This window comes from Mastacembelus armatus, chromosome 21 (assembly GCF_900324485.2).
Source record: "Mastacembelus armatus chromosome 21, fMasArm1.2, whole genome shotgun sequence".
NCBI classification, from domain to species: Eukaryota; Metazoa; Chordata; class Actinopteri; order Synbranchiformes; family Mastacembelidae; genus Mastacembelus; species Mastacembelus armatus.
Genome location: NC_046653.1, coordinates 24840583 through 24858143, shown reverse-complemented (window position 1 = coordinate 24858143; position 17561 = coordinate 24840583). Strand labels below are relative to the sequence as shown.

The following is a 17561-nucleotide window of genomic DNA, read 5'->3' as shown; positions in this document are numbered from 1 at the left end:
GATATTTCTTGTCTTGTCTTCCTATTTAGCCTGAGCTCTGCCTCAGGTGTGTGTCAGTGTGTCCTGGACTGTCAGTTTCTCTGCTGCTCATTTGGACTTTGGTTGTAAAAATGTAGAGTCAGCTTTCGGTTTAGGCTGGAGTGTTTAGAAACATGAGGCGTCTGGAGGTGAAGAGGATTGTGACGGTTTTCACAAATGTCCAAAAATAAAAGCCTGGGTTGATGAAGAATGAAGAAACTTCCTGTCATTAAAAATATCTACAGAGAGGAAATGAGGTTATGATGATGATGATTTTTTTGGGGATAAACGACAGCTCAGGGTTCTGTGCACTGAGAGAGGAGCTATTAGTTCTCTGCTGACTGCTCAACCCCAGAAAACACAAACCACTGTTAATACAGGAAGTGCTGATAATCAACTGCCTCTCTTCCTTTCTGTCACTTTCTGGTGGATGAAGCGTCGTTTCGGTCCCTCCGGCCTCGGTTCCCTCGCTTCTTCGGTTCAGGCCTTCACAACATGGTGAGAAGCTTCATTTATTGATTTATTGTTGAGCAGTGTTGATCGGTGCTCCACACGCAGCTTCACTAGAAATAAAAAACAAATATCTTAATACATTAAGGACATTACCACTCACAATCAGAGCCTTGTGCACTCACACAGGAAGCTGTGTCATTTTAATCAAATCAGCCTCTTTTTAGTTTCCATTAACATGTAAAAGAACATTTTGCTCTGTAGTGAAACACGGAGCCAAACAAAACCCTGTTCTCAGTCTTCGAGTTTGTAAAGAGAGAAACTTCTGTTTTCCAGTGGTAAACTAACATGTTTTCTGTCTGTGGTAATGATCTGACACTTATCTTTAAAAATATATACATCATGAAGAGACCACAGAGTGAAGGCTGAAACCATTAAAGCCAGAGAACGGACCAGTTGGGGCTGGGGATAAAGGAGGAGGCTTGAATAGTGAAGAGACACTGTAATAGAAATAGGCTCAGTGTTGAATGGTTCGTTATTTAAGTTCTGCAGAGGACCCCAGTTTTAACATCCACGCTTTGTGCTTTAGAGGTGACGTTACTGTGAGACTTTAAAGAAAGCCCCCTGAGCCACCGCTCCAGCTCAGGTTAAAAAAGAAAAGCAGAAGTTTACGGTCGGGGCCCCTTGGCTGAGAAATGAGGCACTTGAACTATTTCTCTTCTTTCTCAGTCCTTCACCCTTAAAGAAAATACTGTACGTTCTTCTAGACTTTATTTATTTCATGTTTTTGTCCCTCTCCATTTTATTAGTCATCATTCTATTAGTCCACAGGATTGAAATTTGTATCTTTGTATCACAAAACTTTGTTCCGTTGTCTCACTTCACTTTTATAGTCACGTGGTTCTCTTAAATAAATTCATTTATAGGCTTTAAGAGATGTCGGTCACTTTGATTTGACACAGAGGTTCCTAATCCTACTCGCACACTCACAACTGGACTTGCACAAGTGCAGAACGTGTCTGTGACACCACATGTCTTGGCAAACGACTGCATATTGCAATTGTGTAGATTTGAAAGGATGTAACTTCAAATGTTGAGCAGGTTTTCAGCTCCTAATCCGAACTAGCCTCAGCTTTTTCTCTCTCATATACCTTCATACAAAACTAGTCTCTGCTCTCATTTACAGCCCCTGGAGTCACTGAGGCGATAAGCTTCAGACTTTGACTTGTAAGGACCTAAAGTTGTTTTATGATCTTGATCAGCAGAAATGATAAAACATCCTGCACACGTCTTCAAACAGAAAAAAGGAGAACAGACGAGTTTTGATTGCCGCAAATGTCAGCAAAAGGCCAGAAATGTTGCTGCTGATTTCCAACCTTTGAGGTGCTGGTAGCTGCTTACTCACTGTTCAGGAAGTGCTGTTGCATCAAAGCTGTCTGTCCTCTTGTGTACAGATGAGAAGCTGCAGGGTCACGACCTCGTCCCTCTACAAGTCCAGATATGTCAGCTGGTGTGCAGACTCTGCAGAGTCACCGACAGCTGCAAACACACCTGTGACAGCTGCAGGTAAGGCTCAGGTTTGCTTCTGGCTACTTCTGATTTAAAGCCCAGCTCCAACTCGTCCATTTTATCTCGAAGCAACGACTGTGGATGTAAATTTGAACTGATACAACTGATCTTGTTCGTTTTTGTCTCTCCAGAAGGAGTTTCACTCCAAAACCATCAGTTGGCCGGTTCAGGATCAGTCCCTCTTCTCCTTCTGTCGCCACCAGAAACCAGTCATGAAGAAACAAACACTAGACTTTCCCATCAATCTCCACAGCAAACGCTCACAGACAGGACGTGTCCCCATCACTCCCAGTTGGACCCATGCTCCACGTCCACTTTACACCACAGCGACACAGACAGGGGAGAGGATGATGAGAGTGATATAGGCAGAAAGGGGAAGGTAAGACCTCCTGAGACTGACAGCAGAAGCACTGATGACCCAGAAAACGAAAGGTTCTACCTTCCCAGGAGCAGTCCGGTCATCTCCAGACGCCACAGGCCCATCTCCTGGCACGGGCCGGATCCATCCAGGTAACCACAGACACAGGCGCTTAACCCACTGACCTAACACTTCCTGTTCCTGTGCACAAAACGCTCAAAATTAATGTCCCAAATTAAAAGCTGTTCCTGTTCTCCAGCCCTTGATAAGACCTGTGGAAGAAGCTTTGGCTTGGAAAAAACAAGTCACAGTTCAGACTGAGACTAAAAATGAGCTGGTTTGGTTAGAAGACGAAACAGAATCTGAGGCTGAAGTCCAGGACAGAAACACACCTGAAGTAGAGCAGCCACAACACAAACATCAGTCCACTTCAAGTCACAAAAACAGAACAAAAACAAAAACAGTTCTACTCTTTGTGTGATTTGGGCCACGTTAAATGACTGCTCCATACACACATTACACTTAAACCCAAACTTAGTATTAATGATCCTGGGGCGGTTCAGGACCAGTTTACCAGAGTATAAAAGTATAAAGCACAAAACAAAAATGTAGAAAAAGAAAAAACATATACAACAAATAAATATATAATGTAATATACAACTTGTATTCCTATATAAATATACAACAATAAAAAACATGATATTTGTAGTTGATATAGAATATGAATATGTAAACATCAACACATTCAATAAGAGTAATAATATAGTGTCATGTGACACAAAGTAAGGCAGTCTTAGATATTAACTATACTGCTATACTATATTATTATATTAATAGTGTTGAATTGTGCAGTTTGCTGCCACAGTCACCACCTATGTTTCACCACCAGAGGGCGCCACAGTAATCAGAGACTTTAACTGGAGCTTGTTGGCTGATGTAAATGTCTCCACTATGACACTGACCAGTGAGCTGCTCACCGTCCATGACCAGAGGCCTCTTGATGACTAAGGTCCTCAGAGCTGTGCTGCAGCCTTTAGACAACTGGGAAACAGGAACTGAAACAGAAACTGAAATGGTTTTGTTTTTTTTTTTTTGTTGCCGTTAGTTTGTGCAGTAAGGACAGAAAAGTGTCATTTCTCTGCACCTGTGAAAATGAACTTCTTAGACCTTTTTCCTCGTTGTTTTATTTCCTTCCATTCAAAGTCAATTTAAAACAACAGGATACACGACACAGAGACATATTAGTTCTGTGTATTTGTTCCTACTTCTAGCTCGGACTCCCCACCTCTGACTGCCGGGTCGCCGTCTCTGGGTCAGTGTGGGCATCTGACCATCAGCAGTATGGATGACCTAGGACCCAAACCCAGCTCCTGTCCCCACCCTGTCCCACTCCAGGAGGACAAGAAGCAGCGCTCCATCTCAATCTCGTCAAACCTGAACAACTTCCTCCTCTCTCTGTTCAACCTTCCTTTCAGCGGGCAGCAGGGATTGGATGAGGGGCACAGAGGGCGGGTCCAGACTATCTGTGATGCCACTCTCCGACCAGGTAGAACAGGATAAATTATTACTGGTATCTGCAGTACAGCTGCTATATTTCCCAAACTTCCCAGTCAGTCCTAATAAACCGACTGGGCCCGCATGGAGTTCCTAATAAACCGAATGGGTCTGACACAGGGGTTCCTAATAAACTGGAGTGGGACTAATAAAAACACTGCATTACAATTGAAGTTCAAGCAGTGACAATGTGAAAATACATAAAAGTAGAATAAGTACAAATGGATTAGATTTACTATATCACTGCTAAAAGAAGTGGTACTCTCTCCATGTGTGTGTTTTCTCAGGCCGCTCTACCTCGGCACCAAACAGCAAAGATGGCAGGTGGAGTGGTATCCCAGAATTTTCCGGAGACATCTTCAGGACCAGCTGTGAGCTGGAGGAGGTGTGGTTCAGTCTTCATGCAATAACAAAAAATACTGTACATTCATCGTACTGCTGATGATAACGAAGACAAACTGTCTGACTGTGCAGGAAAACGCTCACTTCATTGTGGTGGACATGGTGCTGGAGGTGCTGGAAAGTGTGAAGTGGACTCTGAGCCCCGGACACGCCGACTCGGCCGCGCGCCAACACACAGGCTGCAGGACGTGGACACACAGACGCAGCTCAGGGCAGGACAGTGACCGCAGACACCGATGGAAAGCAAGCAGACACACACAGAGCGGCGGCACGGGCGACGCCAAACACAACAACACACACCGCTCTGAAGTCACACACGTTTACCAGCACACACACGAGGCTGAGGAAGAGGAAGCAGAGAAGGATGAAGCTGAACGTCCACCCAAAACCTTCTCTGTCCTCTCCTCCGACAGTGGATTTGAAGGTAGAATGAATTATCTATTTATTTTTCAGTGTAAGCTCCTCGGTCTCCTGTCAAAAATAAAAATATAAATATTTAGTAGTTTTCCAATTACATAGCAATGAAAAACTCCCTGACTGTCCAACATGGACACCAGAGACCAGGGGCCATGTCCTGAGTCCTGTGCCTGGATAATTCCCTTTCTGTCCCGTTCACTTTTTGCCAGTGCTCTCAGACCAAAGTTCTCCTGTCACCATAACCCGCACAGCAGCAGCCCCAGCAGCCACTGTCCTCACAGCCACTGCAGACAAACAGTTTGAAAACATGAAACAAACACCAGTCCCACGTCCTGTCTCTCAAACCTGCAGGGGTCAGAATTCAGTCAGACTGAGGCGGCTCACTGTGCGGCCGGAAGGCCCCATTTCACATACATGAATGGAAAGTGAACTTTGGTCTGACTGACCTTTACAGGCAATTTTCATGTTAACACCTATATACCTATGTAGTTCCTGCACTTCTCTGTCTTTGTGTGTTCAGACTGTGGAGCAGACTCTACGCTGACACCAAGAGACTCTCTCAAAAAGTAAGAAAAGTACTCACAGTCCACATCCACATCCATACGGGCATCTCTGTAGCTACACATCTGTCGTGGTTCTGTGGCGTCTGACTCAGTTTGTGATGTCCCGCTCTGAAGTGCAGAGTCTCTGGCGCAGCAGCTGGTGATGGAGTTCAGGAGGAGCTGGCTTCCTGCCCACGGGCCTCGGCGTGGACGGCAGAGCCTCCGCAGCTCTCTGCAGGAGGTGAGAACATGTGCAACACTCAAACTGCAAAACCTGTGAAATGCACACAGTAATAATAGTAGTGATATTGTACACGTCAAGAACTCAGGCCTTCTTCACTCCACCCTTTGATCCTCGTGTTAAACGTTCTCGCCTCCTTCGCCTTTAGCTGCCAGGTACTGGAACTGTGGTGGTGAGCGGCGGCAGCCTGATGGACGAGATCAGACTGAGGACCAGGATGAGAGGGTCCCTGAGCTGGGCCCCACCTCGCTTCCAGATCATCTTCACTGTTCAGCCAGCACACAGGTCTTCATTACACAGAACACACCGAGCACAGAACAGCGTCCAAGTTACTGTGATCAGGGACTAATGTGGAACCTGTATCTTGACTCTGTTTCTGGCACAGACGCAGTGACGTGGTGGCTCTGCAACAATTCCTGTGTGCAGGCTGCGGGACCAAAGTGGAGCCCAGTGAGTACAGGACTGTGCAGACAGTCTGACCTGCAGGGCAGCAAACAGGAAATTAAAACGTGACTGACTTAAAGTATTAACAGGAGGCCAAACCAAGCACAGTGTAGAGACAAAAAGAAAACCAGCTGGTTAAAATGAATAAATGAATCGATCAATTATAAATTAGAGTGAAGTAAAATCAAACAAACAGTCGATTCAGATTCAGCCACAGTGGAGAAAAACCTGTGGAGGATCAGTTCACCCACAGAAACTAAAATGGAAAATAAAACATTGGAGAAATTCTGAATGTATTTTTATTAACTGAGACAGTAAAAATAAAATAACAAGGTAATCCAAACAAATGAGACACTTGGTGGAAAACTGGTGATGTGTATTTTCTAAAACCACCACTGGGGGGCGGTGAAGGCACTTTCAAATCCTCCACAGGAACACTTAATCAAAAACTGACAGCAGATCTCTCGTCTTGTCTGTTCTCTTGATTTGAGTTTATTATGTTTCATTATGGTCTGTAGTGAAGTTACCAAATAAAATAAATAATTTCTCTCTTCCACCATCTGAGACAAACGTTATCTCATGGTCTTTGTGGAAACCAAACAGTCCTCAGACCATCTGTCTTTACACAGGAACATGTGGCGTACAGGAAGATTAAAAGCTTGTGTCTCTCTGTCACCAGGGTACATCAAGAAACTGCGATATTGTGAATACCTCGGCAGGTACGGTATCCAAATGATGACACGTGTATAATCATTAACAGAAACAACACAGTCTCAGTTCATTCTAACTGATGTGACAGGTATTTCTGCGACTGCTGCCACAGCGGCGCTGAGGCTGTGATCCCTGGTCGGGTTCTGTCCAGCTGGGACTTTGGCAGGTAAGAACCAACTGCCAGTAGACCTGTTATCTATTTCCCATAAAATATGATTACTGGGAATATCCTTATTCATATCAATAATTCTAATCAAAGTGGGTGACACTGACAGAATAAAGTCAATTCTTAAAAACGTTTTGGTGAGAAGTTCTATAAGCTTGTTCCATTTCTAATAATAATAACATTATACTATCAATACAATACGACTAATAATAGTGATCAGAGTATGATCATTTTGATTAAGTGATCAACTGATTCATTGATTTGAGTAACTGCTGTCTAATTTAAAGGTTTTGTGATGAATTTGCGAATATTGCAGGTACCCTGTGAGTGATTTCTCCAAACAGCTGCTGGACTCGGTTTGGCATCAGCCTGTGTTTGACCTGACCTGTGTTGGTAAGACGCTGTACAGCCGAGTGAAAGAGCTCCACAGGTTCAAGGTGAGCTCAGCAGGCACCGATAAGAGCTGTTACTGCTGACCATCGTGCATCTGGATCTGTTTTCTTAAGTCTGTTATTTCAACAATTTTGTTCAGGAGCTGCAGGAGCAGCTGCAGAGCATCCAGAAGCTGCTGAAGGCCTGCAGGTTGGCGGAAAGGTAGACAGAACATTTAACGTTCTCCTACACTCTTTACACTCTTTTATTTCAAATCTGCAAACTGCTAGAATAGAGAACTTCAAAGACATCTGTTTTTATGTGGCAGAGAGGTTTCACTGATCAGAGAAAGCAGTTTGAACATGTCCCACTGTGTGTGTCTCAGTGTGACGCCTGAGTTTGAGCAGCTTCCTGCTCACCTGCTGGAGCAGCCTCACCTGTTCTCTATGGACGACCTCTTGAGGGTGAAGAAGGGTCAGCTTGTGGCGCAGGCCAGAGAGGTGCTGCACGCCGCCATCAATCATGTAGAAAACTGCAAGGTCAGTCTGAAGCACTGTGGAAACTACAGACAGCAGATTCCTCACACAGTCACTTATTTCGACCATTTCTCTGACTCCTTTCACACAGCTGTGTCTGGCCCGAGGCTTTATCTGCGAGTTCTGCAGAGAAGCCAACGTGATCTTTCCCTTTCAGAGTGACATATGCAGGCGCTGCCCAGGTAAGCATGGACAAATGCTGATTACTTCTGAAATAAATGCAGGAAAAATGAAGGCAAAGAGGCCACAGTGAAGAAAATGAAAGTTAAGAACAGGCTGATTTCAGTGGGAGGTGAAAGTTTCCTCGCTCCTCACAACTACACTTGTCGTCTGCACAGTAACATTACAACAAGCAGGCAACTGTTTCACACACAGTCATGTGATTCTTACAGTCACTGGAAACTGAAATGAGGAAATACAGGACAAAATCCAGAGTCTTTGTTGTATAAAAACAGATTCTGATGTTCAGTCTGAGCTCAGTAAAAACCAAGTGGCCATCTATGAAACTTGACCAAGGAAAAGATCAACTACATGAATATTGCTTCTCTTTTTAGTGTGCAAGGCCTGTTTTCACAAGCACTGTTTTGTGGAAAAACAGTGTCCGAAATGTAGACGGATCCAAACACGGGGAAATTTCAAGATGACTCCATGAAGCGTGACTGAACTGAAAAGCTACATTTTTGTGTCTATACTCATCACATGTTGGCTCAGGGAATGTTCACTGTTAAACATTTGATTGTGAATCAAATCCTTTATATTTCCTGTGGAAATAAAAACCTGTATGAGTCATTTTACCTCAAGCAGCAATATATCCTGTACATGTGTCGTCTTTTGTTGTTGTTTCTGTGTGTATGCATGTGTAAGAGTGAGAGATGTCTGTCCGATGCTTAGTTATACATGTGTATTTCTGACATGCAGTAAAGTATGAATCAGTGTTTTACGTCAAATGTATGTGAGTGCAGTTCGTTGAAGAGGACACACAATCCAAACAGCATGAATATGAGATATCAGCACGTCTTAAATTCTGTTTTAATAAAAAACATGACATGTGACAAGGGTCCTCGTCTGGATTAGAAACAGGTCAGTAGGTCCTGACTTGACATAAGATGCCGTTCAACTCTACATGCACAACAGGTGCACATGGACACAGCAACATATGAGCAAGTACAAGACAAACTTTAGCGAGTCTCATTAAAGAAGAGAAAGTTACGGTGAATGCTGTAGGGAAACAACAGTAAATGCACCAACTCATCTCTCCATAGATCAGTTTGTTGGAAAACACCATTAACTGTGACATGTGTGAATGTTGTGCCCATTAGCGGACCCTTAACCCACACACACAGTTCAGTCTCATGAGACTGCCTCTCATTAGTGGCTCCTAACGGCAGCGTGCCGAGCCCCTTTAGGCCCAAAGTTGGTTCACACCTTCACGAGCCGGAGCCAGATAATGATGGAGCAACCTCTGAGGTGTCACTGCAATCAGAGGTGTTAGGAAAACCAAGCTAAGCATAAACACATGACGCAGCCACAGCACATCAGCAGGTGATGCAATTATTGCTGAAAAAGTTCACTTCAGTATTTGTTTGTTCAAAGTCCTCAGACAGTTTCAGAGTCTTTTAACTTATTTGTTAGTGTTGTGGCCTCAATTTTACTGTTTTGGTTAATTCTCATGTTCAAAAAAAAAGAACTAAAAGGACCCAACGGTGGACTAGCTGGTGGACAGACTGGGGTGGACATAAAAACTGAATAGACTGACCTGGTTGCTGGAAAGATGCTAATGTTTCTCTGTGTCTGCTGCTGCTTCTGCTCATCAGTAGCCAAAATATAAAAAAGATTGTTGGTGGTTTAAAAAAATCAAGTTGATGTTCAGCCCAATATCACAAATGAAATGAAAGAAACAGAGATAAAGCAAAGGAGAGAAAGGGAAGATGAAAAGAGACAAAGGAGGGACAACAGACCAACTACATTATATTCAATTATATCATAAATGACATTACAATCAGGATGACACAACTATAGATTAATTATGAACATATATATGAAGAACATGGATACACATTTGGGCGGGACGTGCCTGTGTGTTTAAAAAGTCTAGAGTTATAGTTGGGCAATATGTCAAACACTACATGTGGTCATCTCTTTAATAACTGAGGAGGACTCTTAAAAATTGTCTAAAAAATTAATTCATTCATCATCTGTACCCCCTTAGTCCTAACCAGGGTCCCAGGGACCTGCTGGAGCCTATCCCAGCTCTCTTTGGGTGAAAGGCAGGGGCCCACCCTGGACAGGTCCCCAGTCCATCACAGGGCCACATAGAGACAAACAACCTCACACACTCACACTCACTCCTATGGGCAATTTAGAGTCACCAATCAACCTGACATACATGTTTTTGGACTGTGGGAGGAAACCAGAGTACCTGGAGAAAACCCACACAAGCACAGGGAGAACATGCAAACTCCACACAGAAACAAACAAATAATTAATTATGATAATTCATTTCTAATACATTTTTTTATCACTGTCACTGATATAAATTTACTGGATGCAGGTTTAATTACCAAGGCCTGAAAGAGCCTTAACAAAAACAAAAAAGAAAAAGACGGGCCTCCCATTGTTAGTGAGGAAGAACCATGTGAGTCAGGTCAGCGGTGTGGCTCCCTGCTGTGTTTTTAACAGTGGAGGTCTACGGCACAGACCGATAAGCTGAAGCAGGTTCTGGATTCACACACATTACGCTGACGACACCACGTTCATTGGTGCTGTCAGTCTCTGGATGGGATTTATGCAGAATAACACAAAGAAAATCACTGCCCCTGTATTTTGACACTGTTGTGGAAATTTCTTTAAGTCTGAGAGTTGCTAATTCTCAGAAACAAGTGTGATGAATCATCTCAGGTTTAATCATGGGCGCCCTGTGATTTCATTTCATTCAATATAGCAGCATAGAAAAGTATGGATGAAGTAACTGTGTTTGTCACGTCTACTTATATAAGTTTATGGTAAAGAATTAACTTAACTTACATTAATGGGAAACAGTATTATAGGCTGAAACATACACACTTAAGTATATTCACAGATAACTACAAAACAAGTCAAACAAATCATGTCCTATCTTCAATCTTCATATAGGCCTTCACACTGACGGAGTCTAATCACCATAAATCTCCCTGTTGCTTAAAGTTTCTTGACTTCCCTTTTGAGCCTTTTCCACTGGCACTACTCAGCTTGACTGTTTTTTGGGGTTTTCCATTAGGGTGTAACATATACAGCCGGACACAGAGAGTAGGGAAGTTTCTCAACTATTTTATTGTAAGGGATGAAGATCTGGAACAGCGCTGGTGTCTGGAGGTGAGTGTCTGAATTCTCGAATGGAGAATGATGGTGACCGTCGATCTATCCAAGGAGTGGAATACAGGAAACAGGTAAGAAACAGTAGATAATCGTCTTTCTTTGTTTAGTCCTTTCCAAGTAGGCGTGAAGTCCACGTAGTGTGTACGAGATCGGACAATGAGGGAAGTGAGGAGCGTGCTTATATCTGTGGCTGTGGTAATGAGGTGCAGGTGATCGTGGTGAGGACTCAGGTGGAGTGGATTGAAGTGATAGTCTGGGGGGAGCCTGGTCGATCCGTGACATAAGGGACTATGGTGGCAGACAAGGGCAAATGGCAATGGCCGAACGCTGCAAATACAGAAACGCTGGAACAGAAGTGCGCCAGGTCTATATGGGGACCTCGAACTGAGGGACGCTATCAACAAAGTTTGGCTAACTTTCAGAGAGGCAACATTAAAAAAAAGCATGTTTTCTGTTTATTTCTTTTTAAACACTTGGCTGTCATGTTTTACAATATTATAAAAGTACAGTATTGCCCTTGTCGGCCACGGTAGTGGACTGTACCCGAAAGCAGGTTCTTTTTTAGTACGTCCTCGGCCGAGATTTCAAGTGAGGTGAGCCAATACTAAAATGTGACATCGATTGGACAGGGAGTGACGTCTTTGGAAGAATCATGAGCACTTTGTCAAACCACTGTTTTTCCATTGTTATCGTCTTTAGCGAGGTAAATGGCTAACACTACACCAAAACAACACCGTGGTCCTACGAGGAGGTGTGGACATTGCTGTTTTGCACTGCATTGCTGACAGCACCTGCCCACATTGAGGTGCTACTCAATTATAATGGAAAATGACCAAAATCGAGTCGAGTTGGGTAGAGAAGCCAAGTAGGGCTAAAAACTGTGTAATGGAAAAGGGGCATTAGATCGTGTTTGGGAGTTTCATAAATAGAATCTTAAAGTGTAGCTGGGGAGAGCGAATTTCTGGTTTCAGCCTGACCTCATCCCAAAATGCACACTTATCATGCCTGGGAAAAAACATCCTTTTTGCAGATGATTTGGTTCTACTGACTTCATTAGACCATGACCTTCAGCATGCACTAAGATGTTTTGCAGTAAAACATGAAGCACCTGTAAATCCCTGGACTAATGAGGCATGTTTAGACCAAACAGTTCCAAGGAATCACTTCTAGGATCTACCCCACTGAGGAACAGACCTGGGAACTAAACACCTAAAGAGGCTTTTTTCTGTTGGTGTTCACACCAGAAGGAAAGGAGAAGGAATGTGAGCCACTTTTGCATGACATTCAACAACGGTAGCAAAGATTTTCATGTTTCACTTTAATCCATGAAAAGCTCTGAATTTGTGTGTGGGGGAGGGAGGGAACGAGAAAGAGTAGAAAGAGATAAATCAGCTGTATGACAGAGAGCGTGGTCAGAAACCTGCAGACCTCTGATGATGCAGACCCAGGACGGAGCAGAGCTCTGCTTCCCACAGCTCAACACGTCGTGCAGGAAGCCGACAGATCGGTCCAAGGCTGTGCTTCTGAACCTCCTGGTGTCCTTGGTCTCTGTCCTCACTGTGGCTCTCAACCTGCTCGTCATCTTTTCAATCTCCCACTTCAGGCAGAATCATCACTAACCTTTTAGAAATATGAAATGTTGACTTTCAGCTGACAGGTTTTCTACTTTCCACAGCTGTCTGATGTTGTAATGATGTTCTGCTCTTTTCCTCCAGGCAGCTCCACACAAACACTAACACCCTCCTCCTCTCTCTGGCTGTCTCAGACTTTCTCGTGGGCCTCGTGGCAATGCCTGGAAAAGTCCTCCGACAAACAGGCTGCTGGTTTCTTGGTGATCTCACATGTTCGATGTTTAAATATCTATCCTGTGTCACACTCTGTGCTTCAATAGGAAACATGGTTCTAATATCAGGTGAACGTTATGTGGCTATTTGTGACCCTCTGCATTACCCCACCAGAGTCACTGAGAGAAGAGTGACTCGAACAACAAAATCTGAGCTGAAGGCAGCCAGGACTCTTGGTGTTGTTGTGGCTGTGTTTTTAATGTCTTACTGTCCATATTACTGTGTGTCACTAGCAGGGGAGAACTTGGTCCATCGTTCAGCTGCATCTTTTGTAATCTATCTGTTCTATTGTAACTCCTGTGTGAACCCTCTGATCTATGCCTTGTTTTATCCCTGGTTTAGAAAAACTGTTAAACTCATTGTCACTCTGCAGATTCTGCAGCCTGGATCTCGTGACACCAACGTACTGTAGAGAGACTGTGAGTGAAATGAAATGAAACCTGCTCAATATTTTGACAAGTGAATTCACACATGCAGAAAGTTATTTAATCCTTTCTTCTCTTTAAAAAGGAAATATAAATAAAGCAGCACACCTGTAGAATCATTATGTGAGGCTGTTTGTGTCAGACTGCTCAGCTTCACAAACCCTGTTGCATCTTCAATATGTTTTATGAAATAGTGATTCTAATCAATATTTAATGATAGTTTGATTGTATTGCCGTGGGGTCCCTGTTCTGCCAGCTACCATGTCAGACAGTCACAGACATATACAGTGAATGGGTGGTGAGGTAATCCAGAATCCAGTCTGGCAGGTGGAAGTCCACCCTCATGTGTTTTAGCTTGTCACTGGAGAAATCAAAGAACATGATCCTCACAGTGCTCCCAGGCTTCTCCAGGTGAGAAACAACTCTGTAGGAAGAAGATGATGCTATCATCAACCTCGATGCCAAGCTGGTAGGCAAACTGAAGCTCACCAGAGGGTGGAGATGGACAAGGACCAGCCTCTCCAATGGTCTTCATCAGGTGTGATGTCAGTGCCACTGGCCTGTAGCTGTTGAGGTCCTTTGGGTGCTGTGTCTTTTGTAGTGGTATCACAGAGGATGTTTTCCACAGTTGAGGAGCCTGGAGCTGATGCATCAGGACCTGCAGCTTTCCTCACTTTGATCTTGCTGAGATCATTTCTCACCTTGTCTGTTGACAGACTGTGGAAGGGGGGTCAGAGTGCTGGATTGAGAGGGTGGGGGAGCCTGGGATGTTAGCAATAGGATGGCTGGGGTTTGGCCATGAGCTGAGACACATGCAGAGGGGGGTAGATGTGGTTCCTGGCTCCTGTAGTTGGCTTTCCCCTCCTGGATCTTCCTTCTCAGCTCCCTCAGCCCATTGTCTTTGAATTTTGTATGCTTCCTCGGTGTTGGTGGAATAAAATAGATCCAATATTTTATTGTCCCTGGTGTGGCAGGTCACACACTGGGTGAAATTGGACAGAGTCGAGGGCAAAGACACATGGTTGAAGTCCCCAGAGAAAAGCAGGAGGCCTGTGGGTGCTGTATCTGCAGCCTGCTCACAGCTGAGTGCAGGACGTCGCAGGCTGCATTAGCGTTGGCAGATGGGGGGGATGTTCACAGCCATCACAATAACAACTCCCTCCATATATAACAATGCCTCTTGCTAACAGCAGCAGTTTGATATCTGTACAGCAGATTTGCTCTTTAACAGTGATGTGCCCAGAGTTAAACCATCTATCAATCACAAATACTGCCAGCCCTCCTCCTTTCCTCTTACTGCTCTCCATTGTCCTGTCCATCTGTATGAGATGGAAGCTAACCAAAGGAACGACTAATTTCAGGATTCAAATGTGGCGCTACATCAATGTCAAAAGTACAATGTGCAAAAAGAAAAGGAGAAAAATATAAATCTGCATGTTTTAGCAATTTACATGTGCAGATATCTCAGTTGGAAGCACAAATGTGAAATTCACATGCCCTGAATGAAGACCTACATGTATGTTTATCATCAGGTCACAATCAAACTGTTTTTTCCTTCATCATTTGATATTTGTCCTCGTGCACCAAGTGGACTTCACCCTGCAGCTCTCTCTACTCAATTGACATTTTTGAGCACGACATGACATGGGGGGTGGATAGGACAGTTTTGGGGGGGGTTCCTGGTCGTTTCTAGTACAACAGTGCTAGCCAATATATTTATCCGACAGATTCCAATTTGTTCATGTTCATGATGAACCTTCCATGCACACAAAAGTTAGTTATGGAGTTCCACAAGGTTCTGTACTAGGACCGATTCTGCTCACCTTATACATGCTTCCATTAAGCAATGTGATTAGGAAGCACTCTATTAATTACCACTGCCTTCTTTCACTTGCGCAATATTGAAAAATTAGGAACATCCTGTCTCAAAATTATGCAGAAAAACTTGTCCATGCATTTGTTACCTCAAGGCTAGACTACTGTAACTCATTACTATCTGGATGTCCCAGTAACTCCATAAAAAACCTCCAGTTAATCCAGAATGCTGCAGCAAGAGTCCTGACAGGAACTAGCAAGTGAGATCATATTTCTCCTATATTAGCTTCTCTTCACTGTCTTCCTGTAAGATCCAAAATAGAATTTATAATCCTTCTCCTCACACACAAAGCTCTTCATGATGAAGCTCCTTCATACCTTAAAGACCTCATAGTACCATATTATCCCAATAGAGCACTTCGCTCTCAGAGTGCAGGTCTACTTGTGGTTCCCAGAGTTTCCAAAATTAAAATGGGAGGCAGAGCCTTTAGCTATCAAGCTCCTCTCCTGTGGAACCAGCTCCCAGTCTGGGTTCAGGAGGCAGAAACTCTCTGTACTTTTAAGGCTAGACTTAAAACCTTCCTCTTTGACAAAGCTTAAAGTTATGGTTAGTCCAGGTAACCCTGAACCATCCCTTAGTTATGCTGCTATAAGCCTAGACTGCCCGAGGACCATCGGTGCACTGAGCTCCTGTACCCTAACCCCCCCCCTCTTCTCTCCTCCCACCTCATGTATATTCCACCATTGAATGTCACTAACCTTGTGCTCTCTCTCCCCCCTAGTTTGTGCTCTCTCCCTCTCTCTCTCTCTCTCTGTACCTTCTGCAGGTGTCCCTGGTCCTGGAGCTGTATATTGCTGATGTGCAGTTAATGTCCCCACCAACCTGCAGTGTCTATTTGTTGTTTATTGTTGCTGTTCTTTTCTCTCTCCTCTATCCACTCACCGCGACCGGTCGAGGCAGGTGGCTGCCCAAACTGAGCCCGGTTCTGCTGGAGGAGAACATTTGCATGTAGCTGTAACGGTTAAGATGTAAATGATCTGACTGAAATCATGTTTATTTGGAGCAGTCAGAGGCATGTCCCAACTCCATATAAAGCACCGTATAACCAGACTACTGTGTGGTACAGCAGTATGAATGATACCACTGAGTCAACACATCAAGTAATAAGTTCATGTAGCAACATAAGGACCTTCCTGATGGACCACTCAGGCATCAATTTCCCCTGGAAATGCACAGGATGAGTTTATAAGTCAGTGCTGATTTTACTATCACTAACATCACCTTTTTCAGTACATATTATAATGTGTCTGAACAGACGTGGACATCGGCTTATCCAGTGGAGCTAATCAAACATCATGGCATTAACTAATGTCTCTGAGGTCGTGATAACTTTATAATCTGCTTATAGAATCGTCAGGTCATACACAGCTTTAGAAGAAATACTGGTTCACTATTAAATAATGAACGTTACCATAAGATTGATGAAGCACAGAGTGTATTCAACCTACATTCTGACGTTCATCCTCGTCCAGTATCTTGGATGTCTGGAGAAACTGTCATGATGTGGTCAATGACAAAAGCAGGAGCCATCAGCCAATGACATCTGTTGACAGAAACAACCATGAGCCATTGGTGCACGAGGAAAAATATCAAATGGAAAAGGAAAAAACAGCGTGACATGATGATAAACATACATGCAGCTCTTCATTCTGTGATTGTGAGATATTTGCACATGCAAATTGTTAAAACAAACAGGTTTATGTTTTCACCTTGTGTTTTTTTGTGCCCTCTAGTTTTGACATTGATGTGACCCCATATCAAAGGTCTCTGTCACAGTGACAAACATGTAGTTAAATACAGGGTGACAAACCTTTAAAGCTGAGCCGGAGGAGCAGTGTCTGATCAATTCTAATAATAATCATCAATGATAATCAATATAAAGACATAAAGTCCTAAATGTAATGGAAGTACACAGCTAAAATACAAAGCAGCACTTGTCAGATGTACAAGTCAGAACTGTGAGGAAAACTACACAATGACTTGTTGATACACAAATGGGCAGGGCAATGAGAAGGATTCACAGAGGACAGTGTGTTAGGTACGTCTGCAGATACACAGAGGTCAAAGGTCAGGATGAGGGAGAAATAAAGTGACAGTGAATGACAGAAGAAACAGTGAGAGAGAAAGTGATGACAATGATTGTGTTATGTTTAGAGTGAGAGAGGAAGGTGATCGGTGTCCAACAGAGACTGAGAGAGGAGGGGAGGGAGGGAACGACAGTAGAAAGAGATAAATCAGCTGTATGACAGAGAGCGTGGTCAGAAACCTGCAGACCTCTGATG

At 43.7% G+C, this 17561-nt stretch overlaps 1 protein-coding gene across 2 annotated transcripts; it reads left to right on the top strand.

Moving 5' to 3' along the window:
• The first annotated feature begins 313 nt into the window (after nt 1-313).
• On the top strand, nt 314-8589 carry rubcnl (rubicon like autophagy enhancer). 2 transcript variants are annotated; one of them, XM_026296320.2, is made up of 17 exons: nt 314-516; nt 1923-2034; nt 2172-2547; nt 3667-3941; nt 4237-4334; nt 4424-4775; nt 5289-5334; nt 5446-5551; nt 5700-5836; nt 5937-6001; nt 6675-6714; nt 6795-6872; nt 7189-7309; nt 7405-7466; nt 7630-7783; nt 7872-7962; nt 8335-8589. In XM_026296320.2, exons 1-17 carry the CDS (start codon nt 514-516, stop codon nt 8430-8432), a joined length of 2214 nt encoding a protein of 737 aa, XP_026152105.1. In that variant the 5' UTR covers nt 314-513; the 3' UTR covers nt 8433-8589. The 2 variants fall into 2 exon arrangements, with proteins under 2 accessions (XP_026152105.1, XP_026152104.1); XM_026296319.2 differs by having other exon boundaries at nt 2169-2547.
• Nucleotides 8590-17561: the final 8972 nt, after the last annotated feature.